Consider the following 27,042-nt stretch of genomic DNA (forward strand, 5'->3'; position numbering starts at 1 on the left):
AGAGGCTGAATGTGGTCTGGGACACAGCCCATTGGACAAGGGCTTGGTGTGCAAGCATGAAGTCCTGAGTGCAAACCTCCAATACCTAGCCAACGAGCCAGGCTTCACCGTGCATAGCCAGGCCTAGCGTTGGGCACAGGTGGGAAGATCCCTACAGCTCACTGGTCATCCGGCACAGGCGGGATGATGAGCTTTCTCTTCCGTGAGAGCTCTCGTCTCAAGGTGAAAGATGGAGAACAGAGATGCCTGACATCTTATGGAGACCTCCACATGTGGGCACGCGTAGGGACACATGATACCTGTGTGCTCACATTCATGCTCAGGTGTGTGCACATTCATGCTCAGGTGTGTTCACACTCATGCATGCAGCACAGCGGACACACAGGAGTGTGTCTTCCTGTGGGGAAGAGGGACAGAGAGAAGGGGGAGGCTGGAAGGGGGATATTAAAAGCTTTATGTGCATATTTTTTGAGATCAGGTTCCTCTGCGTAGACCTGGCTATCCTGGAATGCACTATGTAGATCAGGCTAGCCTCCAATTCACAGAGATCCACCTACCTCTGTCTCCCAATTACTGGAATTAAAGGCTTGTGCCACCACCGCCTGGCATGAGTTTCAAATGTAGTGAATTGAAATATCCCCTCCTGGAATGAGAAGGGAAGCTCCCAAAATTTAGGAAGCCAAGAAAACTCAAAAGCTCCAGAATTTATAGGATCCCCAGAACCCTCCCCTGCCTGGGTTGCAGGAGCAGCGAAGGATGGCTGAGGAAGAGGAGACTCCGTGGTAGAACTGCCTGCACGTTGCTCTCGGGGCTCTGAAGTACACTTCTGGGAGTCTTTGAGCTCCTGTGAGGAACCTGAATGAACTCGCTGTCTCAGCAAGCTGGACTCTGGCAGAGGTGCTCACCCTCCTGGATGCTGTGAACCTTTAACACAGTTCCCATTGTTTCCACTGCCACTTAACTGTAATTCTGCTTGTTATGAATCAATGTAAACATCTGACACGTAGCATGTCTGCTATCGATCTCCGTGAAGGGTCGTTTGACTCCCCTCAGGTTGAGAACGCTGACTTAGGCGGCACCTTCTCTTTGGTCCATTGCTAGTGCCTGACCTTGGACAGTGATGTTTCTTCACCTTGGAAGAGTGAAGCCAGAGCCAGTGATCTGAGCACTTGGAGCTGAGGCAGGAGCATCTAAAAAAGAATCAAACTTTGGATGCAACTGGAATTTGTCACTATCATTAATCAACAGGGTACTTCTTGGGAACAAATATGGCTTTATTACTTCCTTCTCTGTAAGGAAACTGAAACATACAAACTGTGTTCACCTTCTGAGTCTGAGTTAGAGCAGAAGGGATCTCAGACTGAGGAATGAGAGACAGTAACACCTGGAAGGGACAGCAGCGGCTCCAGAAGGTCAGATGCAAGCCCTGTCAGGAGCGGGCTGTGGGCAGCACCTCTGGCACATGGATTCCGGATTCAAGGAGCAGCACCTGAGATTCAGAGTCTTGGTTCCGGTGTTTGTTATTTTACAACAATGGGGCTCCAGACAAAAATATAAAAGGATCCAGATACAAATGTGATAAACATGGTTATTTCATTCCACAAACAACCAGAGCGTTCATCTGCTTCAACCTCAGATCTCATTCATTTGGGACTGGGGACACAGGGAGGAACTTAGCCCCTGCTCAAAGAGCTTCTGCAATAGAGGGAGACAAACACCAAAGGACCAATGCAGGTAGGTGCTTCAGAGGGGGTGGGGAAGGCGTCTCTAAAACATTGCCCCCACCCCCAGGTCTCAGGAGAAGCATGAGGCGGTCTGGGGCATCACTGCCTACAGGGCTCTGTATTTTCCCTAGTGCCTACCCACCCACCCACCCACACACACACACACACACACACACACAGCTCTGCCTGTACATATGGAGAAGACAGCTCTTGCTATGTTGCTCCAGTGGGCCCCACATTCCTAGGCGGCTGGGAAGGGAACAAGCCAGGCACAGCTGTGACTGACCTAGTTTTAAGTGAAAACGTTCCTAGGCTCGAGATTTCTGCCCAGGTTTCAAATGATTCTCATGTAGAACAGCATTTCCAACTGCAGACTTTACTGTAAGAGGTGCCTCGTGGCAATCCCAGTGGGTGCAGCCAGCTCCCCTGGGTCGGTGTGCTCGTGGGCCCTTACCATTGCCATGTGTTTGTCAAAGGTTAGATGGCACTCAGCCTCTCCAAGAACTATCACTGTAAACAAGGAGCAGGCAGGAGGCTGTGCCCTCGAGTGCATGCTATTTCTTCGTTTATACTGTGCAAGCGCCTTGCTTACAGGTATGCATGTGCACCTGTGCACCCTGGCTGTCTGAGGCAACCTGAAGCCAGGGCTGTATCCTCTGGAGCTAAAGGTACAGGCAGGCGTGAAGCACTGCGTAGGACTGAACTCAGACCCTACACAAGTGCGCTTACCCACTGAGCCGGCTCGGCAGCTCATCAGGCCTATGTGCGCCGTATTCCTTAAGAACACGTGTCTGTCCGGGAAATCCTGTCACATCACAAGCAGGCGCTGCGCCCGCTGTGGGAAGCTTCCCGCAGGTCTTTGTCATCAGGTTCACCTGCTCCTCTTACTGAATGATTCACACCTGTTTTTTGTCCCTGGCATTTTCTAGTTCCACAAGTACTAGAGTGCAGCATGCACACCCAGGCCACACTGAGATCTTGCACAACTCGGCTCCTCCAGTCAGCGTCCTTTCTCCATGGTTTCAGTGGCTTCTGGTCGGAAGCCATGGCTGTGGTAAGTTATGGGTCAGGAAGCACTGTAGACAACCGTACCTTTGAAATACTGAGGGGCGACGGCAGGATTAAGACGCTGAATGTCCTAAATGTCCTCTAGGATGAACACCTAGAGAGCCAGCAGACGGCTGCGTGGCAGTGAGCCTCATCTGTGGCACTGAACAGCCCCTGGGGGCTAAGCCGCCATTGGAAAGTGGCAGCCACCTTCGCTAAGTCTGCCTCATCCACACAGACTCCACACTGTGGCAAGCCGTGTCAGCAGTGGACAGCTGGCTGTGTCCTCAGGGCTGGGGTATGATGATGCTTTTCATTTCCCAGGAAGCAGGTCCCATCTTCCAAGGTCCCAGGAGGGCAAGGCGTGCCCCGCGGACTCCCGCAGGGAGCTGTGGAGAGCACAGCTTGGCCGCTCTCCGTCCCCACACTCTCCTCCTCTTCATTAGAATAGTTCCCCGAGTCCTGGCTGGTCTGGGAACTGTACTTCCTGAGATCTTCCTCAGCTGCACGGTTTTCTTCTGCAGCAACCATATCTGTGTTCTCAATGACAAAGCATCTTTCCGTATGCTCCTCAGCAGTCAAAAGCAGAAGGGTTTTTGAAGGCGGCTCAGAGAAAAACTGAAGGGAAGGAAGACAGGTTGTTTAAAATAAACCAAGATTCTCTCGCTCTAGCTTCTAGAGTGGGCATTGCAGCACGTGGGCATCACTGAACGCACTGTAAGGTCAGAAGGCACAGCATGGCCTCCAGGCTGAAGGCCGCCTTTGGGTAAGTCTGTGAAGAATGCTTACACAGACACTGGGCTGTCGAGGCTGGGGTGGGGTGCTGGGGTCACAGAAATTCTGAAGTGGCAACTCAGTTCTCTTGCACTCAAAAGCACAAGTGAGAGACAGCCTTCGCTTACAGAGCTTGCCCAGTGCTATGCCCTGGCTCCCAGGTTCTAGGTTAGACCTTCCCACTCAGTGCCATCATGTCAGGTGCTAACATCACAGGAGTCCTGAGCAAAACACGCACGCACCACGAAAGGAACCCACGGCTTCTGTGACACCAGGTGAAGACAGATGGATAACAGGATTTCTGATGTGGTATGAAAAACCACACAAATGTGAAAAACCACGCAGATGGGACACAGCAAGACGAAATGCCACAATAGGCAGGGACAAGACATTATTCAGACTGTAATATACACTTCACTAGCCAACGACCATGTGCTGCAGAGAGCAGACTCTGGGAATGAGGTGGCCCCTGGTCTTGTGGGGATGTCCTAAGTGCCAAAGTGATGCTGTGTTACCTGCTGTCCACCTTGCCTTCTGTTGCTGCACACTCACTTACACACCCAAGGCTGACTAGAGCTCCTGTAGACCACTGCTGAACACAACAGCCACTCTACAGTAAGTCACTGGTTAACACTGTTATCTGGGTTTCTGAGGCAGGGATTCCCCAGCAGCCTTCTGAGCACCTGTTCACCACCATGTCTGGTCTGGGCCAGGGCCTCTCTGTAGCCCTGCCAACCTAAACCGCTTTTGTTTTTTGGAGATGGAATCTGCTACTCAGCTCATACTGGCCTCAAACTCACTGCAAATCTCATGCCTTAGCTTCCTGAGTTTTCTAGGCATGCACTACCACACCAGGTTTCTCATGTCACCGGAATTCTGCAGAAACAATCACAGCAGTCTGATAACGTTCTGGATGTCAAGAAAGTAGATCTCATCTGTGGAATGCAAACATTGGCTCCCCATTTCCTAGTGGGTGACAGGGACAGAAACGCACCTCGTCAATGCTCGGGGGAGGCTTGAGTGGTGGGAGGAACTTATAACGCAGGCACTTCAGGAGGCTCCGCCCAGCATAGAGCACCAAGGCACAGATGAACACAGCACCAAATCCAGTTAGAATCCGGATCATGGAAGAATCTCCTAAAACACAAACAGCATGAGTGTCAGCACATTGCTTATGAAACCAGCCACACAAGAGGAAATGCACAGTGGCCTGAAAACCATTTTTGGGCACTTGGTGTACTGTGGTGGTCAGTGACAGTAACAGGTGAAAATGACCGGAGAACTGATCCTGGAAATCAAGACAAGAACTGTAAGAACAGAGAGGTCCCAACAGCTGGTGTCCCCAGCTCTGCACAGCGCGGAACTGGCAAGACAGTCGGTGTCTCAGCCTCTTCCTGTCGCCTCCAGGAACTAAAATACTAACAGGACTAAGCACAGGTATATCCAAGCCTTCCCAACAGACAATGCCACTTCACAGGGTCATTAAAGACACTCCGAATGCCCACCAGCGAGCAGTCACTAAAGTGCTGAATGATTTAACACTGGTGGACAGCTAAGCAACAGTAAGCACAAGCCACCCCGAGCAGGAGCGTGCCCCCGAGCCTGCAGGCCTTGGCCGGGCTCACTTCTGGTTCCCTGTAATTCAGAAAGGACACTTTCTGCTATCTGAAGCAAAGAAGAAATTCTTCATGAATCCCAGTGCAGTGTTTTTATCTCCTCCATCTGCATTAAAAACATGTGGAAGATCTCACCTGGACGTGTTTTCTTACACAGCTTCTCACTGAATTTGCTGGTCTTATTCTGCATGGCCGTGGAGAGCACTCTGGCCTGGACACAGTACACAGTCAGCGGCTGCAGCTTCTTAATGATGAACTTTGGGTATTTATTCTTCATCACTTTTTTCTACAGACACAATCAGAGTGATCAAATTCTGTCTTCATAAAGTCAGATACAGAATCTGGATTTTCTAGATTCTATTGATATTCACAATAGGTCTCTTCCAAACACCTACTTGGTTGTCTAAGCAATATAAGTATCCCATTATAACCAAATCAGAGAGTTACAGATCTGCTGTTAAAGAGGCGTAAACGCATCCCGGCGAGTCTCATTCTACAGGCACTAGCGTGCTGGTTGTGTTACTGCCACCGAGTTAGAGCAGGAGAACAGTTAAGAGTAAGGCCCCCTCTGGCCCTGTACTGCTCACAGTAGCTCCCGAAAGCCATGCTGCTTTGTGGGAGGCATTTCATTGGTACCTATTTCTCCATCTCTAAAGGGAGGAGTGTCATCGTTCCTGCCTGCAGTGGTCAGCTATGGTTACGAAGTGCTGTGTAACAAAGCCACTCCAACATCAGTAGCCACAGCACCATTTTTTCCCTGAAGCCACAGACTGGCTGGGGTAGTTCTAAGAGCTGGCCACCAGCATCATCCTTTTTGTCCCTGAGACTCTGTAGCACACACGCATCCCTCCTGCACACAGCTGAAGCAAGGCCAAACCACAGCCTCAGGCACACTCGGGGCTGCCGGGCAAGCATGTGTGCCCAGGGGTTAGTGCTACAGCCCCGGGAACACTCTGGGCTGCCGGGCACAGCATATGCACTCAGGCATTAGTGCAGAGGTCAGCAACACTCACCCTGTATTTGCTGAGCAAATTAATTACAAACACTTCCTCCCAGGGTTGGTTTGAAGAAAGACAGGGCAACTCATGTAAAAATCTTGGCACAAGTCTAGATATAATGAAATAGTCAATAAAGCAGTTGCTACTGAGATGCCACAGCTATCCAGCCAGCAGGGCACAGCACAGCCACAGCCCTGCACCTCTAGTCTCTCACCTGGCAAAGCATGGTGTTCTGGATTCTAGGTGCACCTCATTCCAAATCTGGCAAACATCCTGCACACCTGAGTTGCTAGGGTGACCACTGTTTTGGAGTCTAGTCTTTCAGCATGGGACACAGAGCTGGTGTCTGAACTCAGGACAAGGAAGCACTGATGCTAATTCTCTCTGATTCGAATGACACTACAGCTGGCAAGGGCACACAGCTAAAGAGAAAGCAGCAGGGCTTTGGAATTTGTTTACATTTCCAAACAAAAATGAAGAACGCCATTCACTACGTCAACTGCACAAGGTTTCTATGCTTGATTCCTTGATTGAAATTCCCCAGTGAGCTAAGGACAGGATGAGTTCCACCAGCATCTGCGCTCAGTGCTATACCTTTAGCTAGCTCCTCTCCCAGCACTGATACACGGGAGGCTCCTTTCCTTCTGGAGTCCACACAGCAGCAATGGACTCAAGATATAGTTCAAAAGCAAGATGTCCTAGTGGGTAAGGATGCTTGCTGCAAAGCCTGGCGACCTAATTCAACCCCTGTGAGTTATAAGGCTCGCTTCCACAGCTTGTTGTGTGGCTTCCATGTGTGTCCTGTGCTGCACACACGATAAATAAGCAATTGTCAACATGTGCATTCACACACACACACACACACACATATTCACATCTTCACACTCACACACACGTCTTCACACACACACATTCACTCACATACTCACGCACAGTCACACACACATTCATGTCTTCACAGTCACACATACAATCACATACTCATGCAGTCATACATACACACATGGACATTCACACATACACACACATTCATGTCTTCACACTCACACACACATTCACACATACGTATTCACACACACACACACACACACACACACACACACACACACACACAGAGCAAAGTGAGGCCCAGATGCAGGCGACCTGTACTGCCATGCAGACCGTGGAAAAGGCTGACATACCCTCTGTAGCAGATGGCCACCATCATGATTAAAAGGCCTCCCAAACCTCAAAGCCGTGACTGCTTGTCCCCCCCCCCCCCCCCCCCCCCGACTAACTTTCTTTCCTGTTATCACCGTTATAAGGCTAAGTCACAAAGTTACTGTGCAGCTTTTTACCTCAGTACTGGAAGTGTTTTCCCAATAGTTGATTTCGTACATGAGTCTATCACATTTGCTGATACCCTGACAGTTGACATAAACAAGCAAGGTGTCCTTCATGGGGTTGACAGTGATGACTGGAGGAGAAAGGATTGCTGGGGAAGAATGCAAACACGAACTGTGAATTGAGACACCTTCAAACAATCTTCCAGGACTTGCACTACATGAGAAAATTACACTTTCAAGTAATTGCTTGGTATACAGCAGGCATGGACCACACCCACAACCTTGGCTCTCAGGCGCTCAGGCAGGAGGACTGCCATATGTTTGAAGCTACCCTGGGCTACCCAGTGAGTTCCAGGTCAGCCTGGGCTACAAGTGTCAGACTGTTTCAAAGAAAAGTTAGCTTACTGTATATTTGAGAATCAATAAATTTCTCTTCAGACCAATAGGACGTGTTATTTCCATCTGAGGCTTGCACACGGAGAAAGAATGTTCCTGTGTGGATAGTATCTTGAGGAAAGACACAGTGCGTAGTCTGGACACTTGCACAGGCAGGTATTGGTTTCCATTTATCTGAATGGCTCTCAGAACTACTTTTTGAATGGCCACTTTGAAAAAAACAAAAGCAAAATTCAATCATCAATTCATTCAATATGTACTGAGGGTTTATAATACATGAGACACTATGTTTATAATACATGAGATACTGTGGGGGCAGTTTCCCCACTTAGGGAATTCCTGGTGCAATGGAGGAGACACAGATCTCCAATAAAGGAAAGCCGCAGGTGCCCAGAGTGTATGAGGAATTGCCAGTGAAGTAGGGAGCTGTTCCTCACTGTGTGCGCGCGCACGCGCGTCTGCAGGCGCACACGAGTGGGTGAGAAGGCCTGAAACTGAAGACAGGTGTCTTCCTTGATTGCTCTCCTGTCCTGAGGCGCAGACTCTTAAAACTTACAGTTTGCTGATTTGACTAGTCTAGCTAGCCAGCTTGCCCAAACACCCATCTCTGCCTTTCACATGTTGGGGCTAAGGATGGTTGCCACACCAAGGGTTGTACCTAGGTTCTAGGGATAACTTTGGTAAGTGCTTTTGCTGCTAAGTCATCTCTTCAAAGAAAAACAGACTTTTTAAGTGGGTTATTGTTAAAAGGCTGATATACAAATTCAGAAATAACTAAAAATATTCAAAACTCACCTTGTCCTATGCCATAGCTAGTTTTATGTGAACTTGATACAAGCTACAGTTATTTGAGAGGGGAGAACCTCATTTGAGAACGTGCCTCCAGATTATCCAGGCTCTAAGTAAACAAGCCTTTAGGTCATCTTGTTAATTAGTGACCTGGGTATGGAGACAGCTGGGCTGGTGGTCTGGGACAGGCTGAGCAAGCCCTCAGGAGCAAGCCAGTAAGCAGCACCCCTCCATGGCCTCTGTGTCAGCTCCAGCCTCCAGGCCTGCTTGATTTGAGTTCTTGTCCTGACTTCCCTCAGTGACAGACTACAATAAGGATGTATAAGTGAAATAAATCCTTTCCTCCCAAATTGGCTTTGGTCACAGTGATCCATCACAGCAACTGTAACTATAGCTGAGAAATCCTAGTTATATCTTCTCTGCCCTTGAAGCGCCTTTCAGCTATCATATGCTACAATACACTGTCTAACTGCGTAACGTGCACACATTCACCCAGGTCCACATTCAAAGACTTCCAGCTGCTAGCTTCAAAGTGACCACAATAGGGACATTTCTGTCACAAAAGTTGTTCAGCACTACAAATGGGGCTTCTCCCTTCTGGAAAGACGCTTGCCGTTCTGACACAGCCCTGCAGGGGCCCGTACCACAGATCTGTGCCACCCATTAGAGAGAACATCCCACCAAGGGTGAGCCCCTGGCCAGAGACCCAGCTCACAGCAAGTGTACAGTCCCTGAGCACAGGCCCCACGGAGAAACTGGCCATACACAGCTTCCCAGACAGACTCCACCCCACCAGGCCCCACGGAGAAACTGGCCATACACAGCTTCCCAGACAGACTCCACCCCACCAGGCCCCACGGAGAAACTGGCCATACACAGCTTCCCACAGACTCCACCCCACCTTGCCTGCCTCCTAGCACGAAATTCCCAATGGTTCTCTTTTAGTTTTGTTTACTTAAATGGCTTCTCCATGTCCAAATATCCTGTTCTTCTAGAAGGACACCCTCCCACCATGGCATTCCCCTCCACAGAGTGTGGGCAAGACAGTTGCTGCCCTCAGGGTAAATTATCTGCCAAACAGGAGGGGAGTTTGAAGCTGTAGCTAAGGGGCCAATCCGCCATTCTGAATTAATGGAATTTAACATCTCTGTAGGGGACATGACCTCTGAGATAAACCCTTAACACAGGTGTAAAGGCCGTATGTTGAGATAATCTCTTGTGTACTGTGTGAATGTTGTCTTTGTATTATTCAAATATTGACTTGTCTACCAGAGACCTGAGGACAGAGATCTGAGACTTTTGTATTGTTACTTTTATGAAGCATCACTGTCTCAGGGTTTTGTAAACATCTTCCCTCTCACCTTCTAACTGGTTTAATAGGTGGAGAGGATAGGCGGGTCTTCCGGGCAGAGAGGACTCTGTGACATTCGCCAGCCAGGCTCTGGGGAAGAATCAGGTACCAGGACTAAAGGAGGGGTAAAGGACTAATGGGCTCAAGCAGAACTTAGATTAGAACAAACGGGTTAAAGAAGTTCTACGATGGGACATAGCCCAAGCTAAGGCCTGAGACAGTCCGGCAGTAGTCACAGCCTCATCCAATGGCCTCTGAGATGCTGCCTCAGTTCTACAGCTTCAAGACATGGCTTCTGTCCACAACCTCAGGACCATGCAGTAGATGGGCACATTTGTAAGAAACCACCCTCCTCAGTTACACATTATTTTTCTTTTCTTTGCACCTGAGCTGGTGTGTGTGTGTGTGCGAGTGCGCGCACAGGGTCCAGCTACATGTGATGTATATGCTGGTGCATGTGCAGGGATGTGCAGAGGCCAGGGGCGGCCATCGGGTGTTCTCTGTTCTGTCAGTTGCTACCTCACCCCTGGAGCAGGGAATACAATGATCATCCCTGCTTCCCAATGCCGCACACCCACCTATCAGCCAGCTACTCTGTGCAAGCATACTGGGTAGAGGGACACTTAAGAAAGGAACTTACGGGAGCCACTGTGCTCGAAAGCTCACGTTTGGAGATGCGTGGTCCCATCTCAGAACATAGCTCTTGCCTTGGGCGTCCATTTCTAGATTTTCTGGCACAGGTATTTTATTTGCCACTGGAAATCAAAGAAACCACACATTCTAGGCTAGTGACACAGAACCGCAGTCATCTGATTTGACCGTAAGAATCACATACTAAATGTATAACTAAAACCATGAACAGGGCCGCCCCCTCCCCACCTGAAACGCTGTCCAGGCTGCAGTGCTGTAGGCTGTGTCCTTGTTGACAGTTCATGTGCACAGGTGCACTGTTCCCTCTGCTAACAACTACACCGGGGATTACAGATGCATAAGAAGCATTTATCATACTATAAAAATCAACTTTTGCATAGTATTTTCATAGTATTGAGTCAAAAACTGCAAGAAAATGACTTTTGGTTTGTGTAAGAGCTGTTTCCTTCCCTGCCGTGCCCCCGTCCTCCCTTCTTTCCATGTGTGGTCTGGGGGTTGAACTAGGACCTCTGTGTGCTAGACAAGTGTCCAACCCCAAGCCCAACTCAGTGGTTTGCTTTAGTGATTATTAAGCCACTGTAAAACCTAATCATATAAAAATGGTTCAGGAATTAAGATGAGAAAATGCCCCAATTAAAGTGCTGTGCTGATTCAGTCACTGAATCTGGCGTCAGGTCCTCCTTACCTGTGGTGCTCACACACTGCACAGCGCTATAATTGCTGTGTTTCTTAAGCGACGGATGCATTACTTTCACTTGTAAACAGTAAGTAGTCTCTGGCAATAGGTCTAATATTTTTTCAGAATAATAAGTAGGTATAATAATTTTCTGTAAAAAAATTTAAAAACAGTCAAATTTTAGAATTCATTCACCTTTTCTCTCACATCAATCAGGTAAAAACAGAAACTTACTTTGTCACCGGAAGACTTCTGCCAGATTAGTATTGTGTAATTGAAGTCAGATCTCTCCTGTGCCCACATGTTCCCGTTCTGTCCAGGAGGAGAGATGTAGACTACTATGGCTTTATCTTCGGCTTCTAATCGCACTCCTGGGGGGCTGATGTGAGCTGTGACATCAAAGAACAATTACATAATTTCAGTAGTATCATTCCAAATGTTAATAATAAACCGGATTTCCCTGGTGTAGTGAGACAGAGAAAAGTCCCACATGTGTTTTACACTCTTGGAAGACGTGGCAAGAGCGACCTCCAGAGATATGTGTCTATGCACTAAAGAAAACCAGGTAACCCTGGGGACGGCAGCAAATGCTGTTCCTGGTTAGTTAGCAGGAGAGCTGTTCTGAAACCTCCCAGAAGCAGCAAATGCACAGCAGGAAAGCAGACCAGGTCCTATGGACAGCACAGGAAGTCTCTTCAGACAGCAAAGGGTACAGGGTGTGTGGGAGGGGCAGAGGTTGGCAAAGAGCCAAAATCCCATTCATATTTAGAATGATCAGTCTGGCCAAGGGCTGAGGAAGCAGGGAGATCAGCAAGGCCTCAGTAAAGAGACGTGCCTTGGTAAAAAGGTAGGTGCCACGTCTGCTATCCTCCTGTGGTCAGGCAGAATGTGTTAAGGCATTGTCTGAGGTACCTTTCAATGTGTGCCAAAGCTCCATGACCAGGGCAACTGATCGAATGAAACTGGGGCTCATGGTGGTAGAATCTGTGATCATCACAGACAGAGGAGAGAGACAGAGAGAGATAGAGGGGGAGGGAGGGAGGGAGGGAGAGAAAGGCAGACAGACAGAGGCCCGAGACTGAATGGCATGGCTTTTGAAACATCAAAGCCAACTCCCAAGACACAGTTCTAACAAGGCCACACCTCCTAGTTCTTCCCAAATAGCTCCACCAAGTAATTCAAATATATGCCAAGCACTAATCCAGATCATCACAGGCATACAATGTAGAAAAGGCCAAAGATGAATCCAGGGTCTGAGCTTGAGCAAATAACCAGCTGATGCCATTCCCAAAGCTGGGAAGGCTGCAGGAAGGGCGTGAGGGAGAGACTGAGGGCTTCACTGTTTTTATTGTGGAATGGCTTTTAACATGTAGACAGACACTGAATGGATACGGTGATACCAGTCTTATAGTCAGAGTGAGGACGGGCAGGAGAGGTAATTCTGAGTCAAAAACAGTTTCGTGGCCACCCCTTTCCTACCCATCCTTAATCTCTTGGAGAAGAGAATAAAGAAAAAAAAAAAGAACGAAAGAAAGAAACTGGGGCCGGGCGGAGCACTTGGGAGGCAGAGGCAGGTGGATTTCTGAGTTCAAGGCCAGCTTGGTTTACAGAGTGAGTTCTAGGACAGCCAGGGCTACACAGAGAAACCCTGTCTCAAACAAAACAAACAAAAAACAAACAAAACAAACAAAAAACCAAACAACAACAACAACAACAAAAACTGGGCGCAATGAGGAGACCGAGGAATGAGCAGTACCCTGCAAGCCAGGACAGGAAGCGCTGCAAGGGAAAGGCGCTGTGCCCGAGCTGTGCTCAGGGGCGCCAAGCCCGAAGTCTGGGCACAAACCTGTGAGGAAGCATGGCTGCTGACTTCTGTAACTGAGGGGGAGGGACGTGACAGTGAGGAGCGAATGGGGGTGACAAAGTGGACGCAGGCCACTGCATTGTAAGACAGGACAGGGCAGCGTTTCCCTTTACAGAAATGCTGAGGGCCAGAGCGACAGCTCAGCAGCTGAGACGTCTGCTGACCCTCCAGCAGAGCCACATTCAGTCCCTAGCTCCTACGTCACGCTGCGTATAACTCCACTTCCAGCAAACTTTATAGCTTCTTCTGGCCTCTACCAGCCCTGCATGCATGTAGCATACACACCTCACATATACATAAATAAAAATAAAGCTTAAAAGAGATTATGAGGCTGTCAAAGGGCTTCTGGCTACATGGGATATATCTTTTGACATTTAGCATGGTGACCATGAAAATGAGTAAAATGAAAAAACTATTGGGCACACTGTTAAAACAATACACTGTTTTGCCTGTTTGTTTCCGAGACAGGGTTCTCCATGTAGTTCTTGCTGTCCTGGAACTCAGAGACCCACCTAACTGTTTCCCCAAGGCTCGGGTTAAAGGTTTATACCACACAGCCTGGCAAAAGTAATTTTTAAGAAAAGAAAAACAAACAAACAAATGAATAAACCCAAGAAACTTGAAGGTGTGACATTGCTCTACATTACAAAAACCTCATTAACAAGTAGACTAATCAACGTCTGCAGGAAGCTCACACACGCCCATTGTGTCATAAGAGATAATCCACATGAACAAACCAATCACAGCTCTGGATACCAGGAAACGAGCCCTGGCTTTATGGACCTGCTAAAAGACTCTTGGTGACTACACTGGGAAAGCCACTAACACAGAAGGCCAGAAAAGGGGCCTCTGCAGAGGAGCTGCACCACGGGCTCGGTAGAGCTGTTCTGCTAACGTTCATCAGAGCAACATGCGGCCAGGCGGTGGCCACGTCTTACCTTTGAAGAAAGGAATAAATGGATCAGTCTCATTCCACAAAGACGTGCTGGTCCCTTCTTCTGCTCTTACACGAAACCGTGTTTCCATAAAAACACTTGAGTCCGGTAAAGAGAATTCACATCTGGTCCTTGTAACATGTTGACATTTAGGGACTTTTGACCAGTTCATCTCCTCTTCTTCTCTTTTAATAATAATAATAATAAAAATAAAATCTGAATGAGCTAATGTATACGTGGGCTTTTAAAATGCATTTTCTATTCAGTATCACAGGTAGCTTAACAATTGTTTTCCTGTGGTGTCCCTGTGCACTGAGCCTGAGTGAGAGGCCAAAATCCCCCAAATCAACAACGGCTGCATCTAAAGGCTGTCAATAATGCCCAGCCAATTTACCGCTTGGCCTGTGTCCAGCACGTGTCCAGGGACAAGGACACTCAGGGGCCTGTAATGGGGAGTACTGCGGAGGCTGCAGCCACTGAGACATTTCTAAAGCAAGTGCCTTTCAAGGTCTATGTCAAGCTGCAGCCTATGCCACTCATCACAGGGTGGCAAGGTATCTATCTCACGAGGCCTGGAAGGTCACACTTCAGATCTGCAGATGCTACCCTGTGACGTCCACTAAAGCCCATATAAGGAGGCGGCTTCGTAATGACAGAAGAAAAACATCTGAGAAAAATAAAATGGAAACGGTACTAAAAAGAATAGGTTTTATTTGAGATACTGTCATGTTAACATTTCCTTATATAGCCTCCGATTCTTTTTGATGCATGTGAGCCAAGTTACTACTTGCAATGACTATACATTACTTAATTTTTTCTTTTTTTTTTGGACAAGTTTCCCTGTGTAGCCCTGGCTATCCTGCAACTCGCTCTGTTCACCTGGCTGGTCTTGAACTCAGAAATCCATCAGCCTCTGCCTCCTGAGTGCTGGAATTAAAGGCCTGCACTTCCTTCTGCCCAGTCATTTATTTAGTTAATTTTTAATGTTTTTTACTTCAATCTTACCAGTGGTTACATTAGCATTTCAAGGAAACAAATCAGCTGGCTAGATCCATGATAACTGGGTGACTTCTGGGAAATGAACCTGTATTTCTGGACTTTAATTTCCTTATTGATGATCCCTTTTGAGACCCCAGGAGTAGACTCTCTTGCCTACGACAGACCCCAGTGCTTTGTGGTTCACTTTTCCTGTCTTTCCAAAGCCAACTACTGTCTGTTTCTTGGACTCTTTCATCCTTCAAAGATTTCTTTGGGAGTCCTATGTGAATGTGTTTGTGCATGGCTGTGTGTACATCAGTCACAGTGGGTACACGTGGGGTCAGAAGACTGGGGAGCAGCTGGGGTTGATGTTACAGGTGGCTGAGACTCTGGCTGTCTGCTCGTATTACAGGGTAGCTTTACCGGTTCCCTCAATATCCTCACTCTACCTAAGCCAGCTGGCGGGTGAAAGAATTCCAACCTATGGCAAAAACTAAGTGGTGTCAAGACTGAAACTTGCACATACAGAAAACTCGCAAGAGGTAAAACAGGCCTGTGTGTGTAGACACGCTCAGGAAGCTGTAAGATCACTGGCAACTGCTCAGTAACCAGCGGGCAACCTGGCAGGTGAAGTTCTGGGGTCCTGACTTGGAAAATGCTCACAGCTCCTTCCTTCTCTGTTAACTCCACCCTACATGGGGGACAGAGGGGTGCAGTTTGGGGCCCCAACACCAAGCAGGAGATGCAGGGCTGGCCCTCCTGTGAGCCTGCCTTCTGAGACTCTCTGCCTATCGTCTTGGCAAATAGGAAGTAGGGGGTCAGTACTGAGAAAGAGTCACTGACAAAACCCCCAAGTCTGTAGAAATGTAGGGGTGACAATACAGTGTGGACAAATGGTATCTGAAATAATGACAAAACTGGGGGTGGAGGGATGGTTCAGTGGCACTTACTGCTCTTGCCCAGCACACACATGGTTTACAGCCTTCCCTATCTATAGTTCCTGGGAATTCGATGCCCTGCTCTGGCCTCCATGGGCAACGGGTATGCAGATGGTACACATCCATACATATAGGCAAAGCACATACATAATAACCCTAGAAACTTTTCTTTTTTATGTCCTTGAGTTCTTCTCTTATGTCCTTGAGTGCTTTGTCTGCATGTACCAGAAGAAGGCATCAGATCACATTACGAATAGTTGTGAGCCACCATGTGGTGACTGGGAACTGAACTCAGGACCTCTGGAAGAGCAGCCAGTGTTCTTAACTGCTGTGCCATCTCTCCAGTCTGGAAGTTAAACCTGAAATTTTGAAAAGTAAAAGAAAGCACTGGGCCGTTTCCAGGCCTAGCCCAGCCTCCCGGCGCTCTCCACGCAGTCCACGCAGTCGAGATGCTGTTACACTGTTAGAGAGTACATGGCATCCACGAAGGGAAGGAATCCTCAAACTTCCTCAAGACACACACACTCCGCCCCCCACCCCGACCCCATTCACCACAGCATGAGTGGGGTCAGAGGACAGCTTGCAGGAGCTGGCTCCTCCTTTCCATGCGGGTTCTGGACACGCACTCAGTCTGCCAGGCTTGGGCCAGTACTCTGACTTGCTCAGCCATCCACCTGCCCTTCATCTCAGCTTGGTCTCCAGTGAGAAAAAGTTACAAATATTATGTGAAGTAGACAGAACATTTCCTAGAGTGGGAACAACCAAATGCTTCCCACACTAAAAGGGAATTATGGTGTTCCAATTACAAAAATGACCCCTATCATTCCAGCAAGCCAATCAGTCACCTACATTTTATATTCTGCTGAGAAAGTCACATTGCCCTCTGACTCTCTGTGGCTGCTCCACTTTAGGGTGTAGTTGTCATCTATAATGTAGACGTCTATATTCTCAGGAGGTTTCAGATTTTCTCCACCTATAAAACCAACAAGCAACAAAATGATTGCTTATATGCTGTGAAAATATACTTTGTGATTAAACACATCAACAACATGACTGAATGCACTCATTTCATTTTTTTTTTCTATGATGCCTACAAACTACAATGGCCAGCATGGCCCAGCAACCTGAAGGTGCAGTAGTGGCACACGCACCTTGGTGGTAATTCACAGTTCTCCAATTAGATTTAAGATCTGCCCAGTAAGACAGACGCAGTGCTGGGTACCGGAAACCTTGACAAATGCCTAGGGCTGGCGAAGTCAAGAGTCTTAGAAGAGAACCTACAACCTTCACTTTACTAAAACCAGCACAATCACTAACTACATTCTAATTTCTTCTCATGCCCACAGGTAGATATAGTTCACACACATCATCCAAAAGACTTCTCTTTGCCACAGGTGGAGACCAGAACAGGAAGTACGAGCCTCATCCCAACGCTGCGCCCCGTCAGTACAGCTCCCGCACCTACCCTAGTCCCAACTGCTACACTTTCAGCACAGCTTCTGCACCTACGGTGCCCGCATCACTGTGGAGGAGGAGGCTGAGAGAGTCTAAGACCAGAAGAACAAGGATTTTGCTGTATCTCCTGAAATGTCAGTGGCTACGGAGTCTCACCGACGTGACTGCCTATCCATGACCTAACAAGCACCCTGTCAGCCAACATGTTAGCGTGGAAGTGGAAAAGCTCTGGAGAACTCAATCCTTGGTGGGTGGGTAGGACTAGAGGTGGACTACAGGCAACTGAGAGCAGGAGAGAGAGTCTTCTCAAGGGAAGAACACGCCTCTCAGTTATCCAGTGTCAAATGGACAGCCCTGAACATGCACAATAACATACAGACTGAGGTTGTTAATTGTGTATCTAGGAATACAGACGAACACACACACACACACACAGAGAGAGAGAGAGAGAGAGAGAGGTGGGGGGAGAGACAGAGACAGAAAGAGCAAGAGTTTGATAAGAGAGTGGGTCAGTGGTGGTAGTGGTGGTACATGGGAGGCTATGGAATGAATATTATCTATTTTATCTATTTATATCTTATCTATTTATCTATTTTAATCTCAGGAAATAACAATTTACATTTTCAAAATTTTAAGTTAGATTTATGTGTTATGTTTTACGTGAGAATGTTTTGCTTGCATGTGTAGATAAATGTACTCCACAGAGGTCAGAGGAGTGTCAGATCTCCTACAACTGCAATTACAGATGCTCGTGAACCACCAAGTGGATGCTGGGAATTGAACCCAGGTCCTTTGCAAGTACAATTATTCAATCACTAAGCCATCTCTAGCCCCAGCGTAGAATTCATTTAAATATAACAAAGTACACTGCAGTCTCCTCTGATGTGGGAATTGTAGCCCAAGATCTCTGGTGGATGCCTCCCTCAGACTGCAGTTTAGAGTCCAGCTCGATCCGGATTCATATGAACACAGTTACAAAGTTTAACAAAATAACCCCAATAAGATGATAAAAATAAATATGATACACTGTGATTACAGTGGGGTTGGGGTAAGAGGACATTATTAGATAAATAAGAGGATATCCAGAACATAATCTCTACTATTACACTGGTTATTTGGATATCCTGGACAAAGGGAAGATCCCCATCCTAGGAAGGTCAGAGAGATTTCATCACAATAATTCAAATGGTATATGATTTAAACATGAGGCACACAGACCTCTGTAATTGTTGTTATATAGCTGTTATTATGTTATATATGTTATTAACATATAATGCCTTGTCTCTTAGTTGTGTGAGTTAGCCACTTCCAAAGACGCTATATCATGGTAGGAAACTTCAAGTGAGGACCATAATTAGACAGCTTCTTCCTCCAAAAGGAGTGAAAGCTCAGGCCCATCAGCACCTCAGGAACTGGGAGGCTTGGGACAAAGGCCACTCCAGAGCCTTCAGAAACAAGTGCCACTGCTGTTCTTTTGAACCTGACCTAACACATCCAGGACAAGTAGGGAGAGAGCAGAGCTCTGAACAGACAGTCTTCTGAGAACGAGCCCCTTACTCTTTTAACATGTATGTCTATGTAAATAACCCTCACCACTCCCTGTATTTACAGTACGTTCTCTTCTGTGCTTACGGAAATCCCTGTAACCTCCCTGAACATATATTCTTGGTCATTCATGTTTCAGATGAAGTTTTTAACTTCCCTTCAAAGCAGAGACACTCCTTTGTGTTAAGGATTTGAAGACCTTCCTGTCCGATACTGACACAACCACGCCTGTTCATCAAGTCTTCCCTTGAAGACCCATGCCTGTGGCAGGCTCCAGAGAATTCCAAAATTGTTTTGAAGGCAGTGCAGTTGTTAACTTCTCTACACTCCTCAGCAAGGTGCTGCCTACTTTAATTATATTCTTAGAATACTTAAAAAAAAAAAAGCAGCACGTTTTAAACACTTTTTTAAGGTATGTTTATGTATCTGTGTGTGGGCAATGTGTACAACGACTGTAGGTGCCCTCTTCGGCCAGAATGTCATGTTGGGATTTCCTAGGGCTGAAGGTGCTTGTGAGGTGCTTGTAAGGTATCCAACAATGGGTGCTTGGACTCAGGTCCTCTTCAAGAGCAGTGCACCCGCTAAGCCATCTCTACAGCCCTAAAACCTGTTTTTTTAACTGGGCATGGTGCTCAATTCCTGTGATCAGAGCACTTGGGAAGCTGAGGCAGGAAGATCATTTAAGGCCAGCTTGGCCACACAGCAAGACTGTGTCTCAAAACAACAAACTACAACACAAAATACACCAACAGGAATAAACTCTATTTCCTTGTGAAGCACCGATCTTGAATCAGATTATACGATCTTTAAGAACACAGTCATGTATGTCTTGTGGGTATTTTTTTTTCCCCACAAAATGGTTGGCTCATGGGGACTTCTAAAAGATCACTAGTGGCTGGCTATTCACTTGACAGGCTGAAATTTTGCTTTTTTTTTTTTGGTTGTTGTTTTACTGTGATTAATCGTAGGGCCTTGTATGCTGTAGGCAAGAACTCTACCATTCTGTGTCCTCTCCAGTCCTAATAGGCTACATTTTTACCCCCTGGGGCTGGAGAGATGGCTCAGTGCTTAAGAGCACTGACTGCTCTTCTAAAGGTCCTGAGTTCAAATCCTAGTAGCCACATACAACCATCCATAATGAGGCTTCAAACCCTAGTAGCCACATGGTGGCTTACAACCATCCTCCTCTGGAGTATCTGAAGACAGCTACAGTGTACTTACATATAATAAATAAATCTTAAAAAAATCTATACACTGTATGTGTATAAGTGTTTTATCTGCACATTTCTGTGTGCACCACATGTGCCCTGTGGCCAAGGTAGTCAGAAGAGTGTATTTAACTCCCCTGGAACAGAGCAGGATTTAGGGAAGGTTGCAAATCAGCAGGTATGTGCTGGGAATCAAACCAGGTCCCTCTACAAGAGCAGCAAGTGCTCTTACCTGTTGAGCCATCTCTCTAGTTCTTAAGCTATAATTTTAAAAAGTGTCTTTTAACTCTATGTCTGGCTCCACTATTATCTCTTGTTTTGAAAACTTAAAACAAACAAACAAAAAAGATGGGCAGTGGTGGCATAAGCCTTTAATCCCAGAATTTGGGAGGCAGAGGCAGGAGGATTTCTGAGTTCAAGGCCAGCCAGGGTTATATAGAGTAACCCCTGTTTGGAAAAACCAAACCAAAAAAGAAAGAGAGAGAGAGAGAGAGAGAGAGAGAGAGAGAGAGAGAAAGAAAGAAAGAAAGAAAGAAAGAAAGAAAGAAAGAAAGAAAGAAAGAAAACTTCTGTATCAGGCTATCATGTCATATCGCCTGGCAAGAGTCTATTCCAGAGGCTTATAGACTGCCTCTAGTTAGATCTTATAAGGAGACAGCGGAGATTTCTGCACTTTTTTCAGCCACAAGTCTTCCCACTGAGTTTTCAGTTTCTCAGTGCTGGCTATGCCAAGTGCGCACTCCCACTGAGCCCCACTTCCAGGACCCCGAACAGAGACTTTGATTTCATCCCTAAACGGAACCTATCCTATTACCTTTATCCTCTTAGCTTGATCCCTAGCCCAACAGTTGGAGTTTACAGATCCTGTGCAGAAAGGGCAGCATTTGTGCTTATAAGGTTAACAAAAGATCCCAGAGCATTTGTAGCAGCTATAGTATACTGTTCATAATATTCTTTTTCAGCTTTATATGTGTGACCACTTTGCCTGCGTGTAGGTCATGTGCAGGTCTGGCCAGAATGGGCCATCTTCTGGATCTGACTTGGGATCAAGTCCTTCCAGATGTACTGATTTCTAAAAGGAATCAGAAGTGAGGCTAGCTCGTCTTTTTAGGTTCCTCACATCACTATGAAAATATCTCTCTTGTCTATCACCCTTAGTCGCCATTCTCCTAATGTAACTAGCTCAGTGGTTTCCTGGCTTGTTATTCTTTTGTTAGCCTGCTGCGACTTCGGGCCCGTTAGGGGGACTCTCAAACTCCGTCGTCAGTCCGGGACAAATGGCGCTAGGCTGGGAGCACATTTCTGCTGCTGTCTGATCTCCCAGTCACCAGCCGTCCAGAGGCTCAGGCCCAGGTCAGCGTCCCCAGACAGGAGAGCGGCGCAGGCTCTGGCTCCCGCCGGGCGGGCGTCGGGGTGAGCGCGCGGGGACTCTGGACACTCCGCTCAGTTCTCCCTCCCCGCTGCCCAACCCTCGCCCAGGCCCCTCGGCTCACCTGCGGCTGAGGGCAGCACCCAAGGCGTCCCGGCCACCAGCACCAGGGCCGCGGCGCCCACGACAGCGAGCATCCTCTTGGGAGGTCAGGCCCGAGGCTCACATCCTCCTCAGCAGCACGGCGGAGCTGGAGAAAAGCAGAGGGAAGCTAGGCCCACTTCGTGACGCCCCGCCTCCGCCAACGCCCCTCCCCTTCCGCGAACGCCCCGCCCCCACCAACGCCCCGCCCTCTCCGCGAGCAAGAGGCTCGGAAAGTACCGGGCACGGTCTAGTTCTGGCCTAGTGACCCGGGAGGTCCCCGCCACGCCCCCCCAACTTCCGGAAAGACCGCCCAGGATTGAAGTTAGACTCCTTAGAGGAAAGCAGGGTGCGTCAGTGCGCCTGCGCAGTCCCTCTCCCCCGCTCAGCTTCCTGTTTTCGTGGAGGGGCAGAAGGGGGTTGTGAGGCGTTGCCCCAGGGGTTGATTGCCCACGGGCTTAAATCCTGGTGTGGGCATCCCTGGAGGTCGTGGATCAAAGGACCCTAGGACCCGGAAGGTGTCGGCGATACTTTATCTCAATTGCACAAGATCTTTATATTTGATTCCATTATTTCATGTGGTGGTTTGGTGTTGTAGATTTGCTCTATCTTTGGGTTTTGAATTATGCAGCATTTGAATCTCCTAAAAAGTGTGTTTTTAGGTTGGTCTTATGTTTATGAGTGTTTTGTATGTATGTATGTGTGTGCACCGTACATATATGCGTGCCTGGTACCCATGGAGGCCAGTAGAGCGCAGATACTCTGGCACTAGAGTTACAGATCTTACGAGCTTCCAGGTTTGAACTCCAGTTCAAACCTGTTTGAACTCTTTAAACCTCTGTGACTTCTCTCTAGCCCCTTAACTCTGTCTCGGTAATATCCTCTAAAGAAACTTATTTGTTTTTTAATTCATTTTTTAAAAAAGCATGATTACCCAACAACAACGATGCAATATAGAATTATTACAGTGGGAAAAAAATACAGTGCCCAGACACTAAAAGATTTCAGTGTTTTCAAATTTCTGGCATGGCACTCTTTGAAATTCAGGAACCAATCAGTATTCCCAGGTAATCTCAGGGCTTTGAAAATTACGATTTTTAAACATAATTCTTACAAACTTTACAATCTGAATAGCTAAGATTCCTATTGAAAGAATAAAATATACTACATTTAGTCATATTAGGACTACATTCTATAAGAACATTCATTGAAAACATAATTTCAAATTTGTAGGATAGAGCCTCTCATGGAATGATATGTGGCCAATACTCATTTAAGGACTTCACACTGGAAATATGTTATACCCTGAGTACACTCCCAGGACTTAGAGTATTCTGGATGTGTGAACTCCTTAGTAAGTAAGCACACTGTTGTAAATGATTCATTTTCGTTCTACTACATGTTACACCCTCATGAGTATGCTTAATTACACTCATGTAGACCTTACAGGCTAGGACCCGTATATGAAGAACATTTTCTTCCCCCTGAGATGCTTAATATTACACATTCTAAGCTCATTCATTTTTTGGCAAGTTTTTCTTTAGAGCTGAATAATGTTCCATTTTTTTATATGTACCGGATTTTCTGCAGATAGATAACTAGGTTGGATCCATTTCGTTCCTACAGTGAACAAAGCAGCAGTAAACATGGGCGGAGTGCAGCTATTTCTGTGACAGGATGTAGAATTCTCTGGGTGAGTGCACATGTGTGGAATAGCTGGGTTATACGGTAGCTCTGTTTTTTGAGGAACCTCCAGAATGAATTCCACAATGACTATTGATGATCTGCATCTCAGTCAGCAGTAAGAGTTCCTTTTTCTGCATCCTCACCAACATTCGTCAGATTTCTTGTCAGCCAAGAAATCTTGTCTAGTCTTGTCTGACTAGGGTGAGGTAGGATGTCAAAGCTGTGTCAATGTGCATTTTGCTGATAGCTCAGGACGTTGACTGCTTTAGAGATAGTTATTGGGCGTGTATTTCAGTGTTTGAAAACTATGTTCAATTTATTGGTCCATTGGTTTCTGGTAGACTCATTCCCTTAATTTCTGAAGTTCTTTATGAATTCGTGCTATGAGTCTTATCTGAGGTATAGCTGGACAGGCTTTTCCCCCACCCTGCAGCCTGTGTGCGGCACAGATAGTCTCGCTTGATGTTCAGAAGCTTCGTGATTTCAAGCATCTGCCTGCCTCATCTGTTGAGACTTGGGATTAGTTCCCATTCAGAACGTTCTTGCCTCCCTAGTGTCATTAACAAAGGTCCCTATGTTTTTGTCTACAAGTTTCAGGTTTTATTTTGTTTTTTGTTTGTTTTTGTCTCCTCCCCCCGCCCCCCCCCCCCCCTAGACAGGGTTTCTCTGTATAGCCTTGGCTGTCCTGGAACTCACTCTGTAGACCAGGCTGGCCTCAAACTCAGAAATCCGCCTGCCTCTGCCTCCCAGAGGCAGTGCACCACCACCGCCCGGCAAGTTTCAGGTTTTAAATTAAGGTCTTTGATCCATTGACTTTTGTATAAAGTGAAAAGCTAGAACTAATTTCATTCTTGTGCAGGTGGATGTCCAGTTTTTTCAGCACCTTTGTTGAATCCCCACTCCCAACCCCATGGTTTTGCCTCTTGTCTAGAGTTGAGTGGACAGTTTGCCAGTTTCTTTCCAAGTCCTCTGACCTATTCCATTGGCCTTCCTGTCTGTTTTTATGTCAGTATTAGACTTTTTATCTCTATACCTCTACAATATAATTTGAAGGTATGTGTTATGTGAGGACTGCTTTATTAGTGAATTGTTTGTGGTCCCCTATGAAACCCTGAGTTATTTCTGTTGCATTTGTGAAATAAGATATTGGAATTTGATTCATATCCATTAAATCTATAGACAATTTTGGTAATACAGACATGTTCACATATTCTCCCAATCTGAGAGCATGACAGATCTTTTCATTGTTTAATATCTTCTTTGATTTCCTTTTTCTGTCTTGAAATTTCCATTGTAACGATGTTTCTCTTTTAGGTGTCCTCCTAGGAACTTTTCTGGGGGAATTGGGGAAACTATTTGAATGGAATAGGTTCCCTAATTTCTTTCTTGGTAAATATATTGGTATATATGAAAACTACTGTCTTTTAAAATATTGATTGTATCCTCCAACTCTACTGTTTATTATCTATAGTTTTCTGGTTGCTTCTATAGGGGTTTAAAATGTATAGACTCATCTCATGTGCAAATGTAGTCTTTGTATTCTGTTTTTATTCTCCTTATGGTCTCAAATATTTAATTTCTATAGCTAAGACCTCAGACAATATATCAAATAAGAGAGGAAAGAACAAGTATTGTGGTCTCATTCCTGACTCTAGAATAAATGCTTACAGTTTGTCTCCATCTAATATTGGTTATAGGTTTTATATCCTTTATTATTTTGAGGTATGTTCCATATGTTCCCAACAGGTCAGGACTTTTATCATGAAGGCATGTTCAACACTGTCAAATGCCTATTTGACATCAACTGAGATGGTTGTGTGGTTTCTTTGTTTGTTTATATGATGTATTACATTTATTGATTTACACACCGAGCAAAGCTTGCCTTTCTGAGATGAAGCCCACTTGATTATGATGTATGTTCTTCTTAAGATGCTCCTGAAGTTGGTTTGCAAGTATTTTGTCAAGAATTTTTTGCATTTATATTCATCCACACAATTTTTGGTCTGTAGATTTCTTTCTCTGTTGTGTCATTATTTGTCTGTTATTAGGGTAATACTGACTTCCTGGAATGAGTTTGGAAGTGTTATTTCACTTTGTAGTTTGTGGAACAAGCTAAAAATTACTTTCTTAGATGTTTGATAGAGTTCTAGTGTCAGTCTGGTCCTGGACTTTTGAGTAAAGACTTGACTTGACTTTTCCTTTCTTTTTCTTCTTTCCCTCTCTCTTTTCTTTGGAAAAGGGTTTTTCTGTGTAGCCCAGGCTGATCTGTAACCTGATTTGTAGACCAGGGTGGCCTTGTACTCACAGAGATCCTCCTGCCTGGGAGCAAAGTGCTGGGATCAAAGGCATGTGCCACCACCGCCCCATGAGAGTTTTTATTTTTATTTTATTTTATTTTATTTTATTTTGGAGGCCAGGATTCACTATGCAGCCCTGGCCATCCTGGATCTTGCTGAGTAGTCAAGGCTGGACTCAGACTCACAGAGATCTGCCTGCCCTGGATTAAAGGTGTGGGTCTGCCAGAGGTTTCGAGGAGGCTTTTGACATTCTGTCTCATGGTTTGTGATGCATCTGTTTAAGTTATTTAGAGCCGCTGGCTGTAATTTTGGTAGATGTTATGCATTTACAGGTTCTTCTATTTTTGTCTTCCAGAACTTTATAAGTTTATAGAGTATTCCCTAGTAAGGTTCTGTAATTTGTCGGACTCTGTGTAATTGAGTAATTGTAATTGTGTAAATCTTCTCATTTATCTCTCATTTTAATTCTTTTCTTCTCCTTTTGTCAGACTGGGTAGAGGTTTGTCAGCCTTACCAAAAAAACATTGTAATACCCAAGGATCATTGTCTCTTAAAAACTAATTCTCCCTAGAGTTGCTATAACAGGCCCTGAGATCTTTGTACAATAGATGCTAGATCCACCATTCTAACCTTAGAACCCAGCTTGTGGTCCCTAACACCTGCCAAAAACAGGAACCAAGACAATCAATCAAAGGCCTAGTCTGTAGTTGCAGCATCTGGGGAGCCCCTGTGGTGGTTCGAGCGAGAATGGCCCTCATAGGCTCATATAGTGAATGCTTGACCCCCAGAGAGTAGCACTAGAAAGGATTAGGAGGTGTAGCCTTTTTGGAGGAAGTGTGTCACTGGGGGTGGGCTTTGGGGTCTCTCTGTCTCTGACTGTGTCCCTCCCTCCCTCCCTCCCTCCCTCCCTTGACTGGATTCACATTTAGAGCGCTCATGGTGCTTATGCCTGCTGCCGTGCTTGCCACAGTCATGGACTGAACCTCTGAAACTGTCAGCAAGCTCCAATTAAATGCCTTCTTTTATAAGAGTTGCCATGGTTATGGTGTCTCTTCACAGCAACAGAACACTAAGATAGTCCCTAAATGTGTGAGCCTTGCTTTTTGGCTTCTGTAGTTCTGCCTCTCACTGACTGTTCTGGCTAAATGGAGGCATGCAACCAGGATGAGTTTTATGTGCATGAAAGGCATAGATAGTGAGACTCAGGGCTGCATGATGTGGGCACATTTCCCATGTAGCTGATGGCCAGTAACTCAGACTTTTAATTTGGCTTTAAGAG

General features: G+C 46.4%; 1 protein-coding gene across 2 annotated transcripts; it reads right to left on the reverse strand.

Moving 5' to 3' along the window:
- Positions 1–1,253: 1,253 nt before the first annotated feature.
- Ifnar1 (interferon alpha and beta receptor subunit 1) lies at positions 1,254–21,939 on the reverse strand. 2 transcript variants are annotated; one of them, XM_052158988.1, is made up of 11 exons: positions 21,764–21,939; positions 16,912–17,035; positions 14,150–14,331; positions 11,582–11,736; positions 11,357–11,498; positions 10,661–10,775; positions 7,890–8,089; positions 7,497–7,633; positions 5,297–5,447; positions 4,540–4,682; positions 1,254–3,389 (listed from the first exon to the last, which is right to left on the reverse strand). In XM_052158988.1, the coding sequence occupies exons 1-11, from the start codon at positions 21,834–21,836 to the stop codon at positions 3,033–3,035; spliced, it is 1,779 nt and encodes a 592-aa protein (XP_052014948.1). In that variant the 5' UTR covers positions 21,837–21,939; the 3' UTR covers positions 1,254–3,032. The 2 variants fall into 2 exon arrangements, with proteins under 2 accessions (XP_052014948.1, XP_052014949.1); XM_052158989.1 differs by lacking the exon at positions 16,912–17,035 and having other exon boundaries at positions 21,764–21,935.
- Positions 21,940–27,042: the final 5,103 nt, after the last annotated feature.

This window comes from Apodemus sylvaticus, chromosome 15, assembly GCF_947179515.1.
Source record: "Apodemus sylvaticus chromosome 15, mApoSyl1.1, whole genome shotgun sequence".
Taxonomy (NCBI): Eukaryota; Metazoa; Chordata; class Mammalia; order Rodentia; family Muridae; genus Apodemus; species Apodemus sylvaticus.

Coding starts and splice junctions, on each gene's coding strand:
- Ifnar1 (XM_052158988.1), bottom strand. CDS start 21,836: ATGCTCGCTGTCGTGGGCGCCGCGGCCCTGGTGCTGGTGGCCGGGACG. Junction 5,448..7,496: donor AAAACACTTCCAGTACTGAG/GTAAAAAGCTGC, acceptor TTGTGTCTGTAG/AAAAAAGTGATGAAGAATAA. Junction 4,683..5,296: donor GTGTAAGAAAACACGTCCAG/GTGAGATCTTCC, acceptor TTTGTGTTTTAG/GAGATTCTTCCATGATCCGG.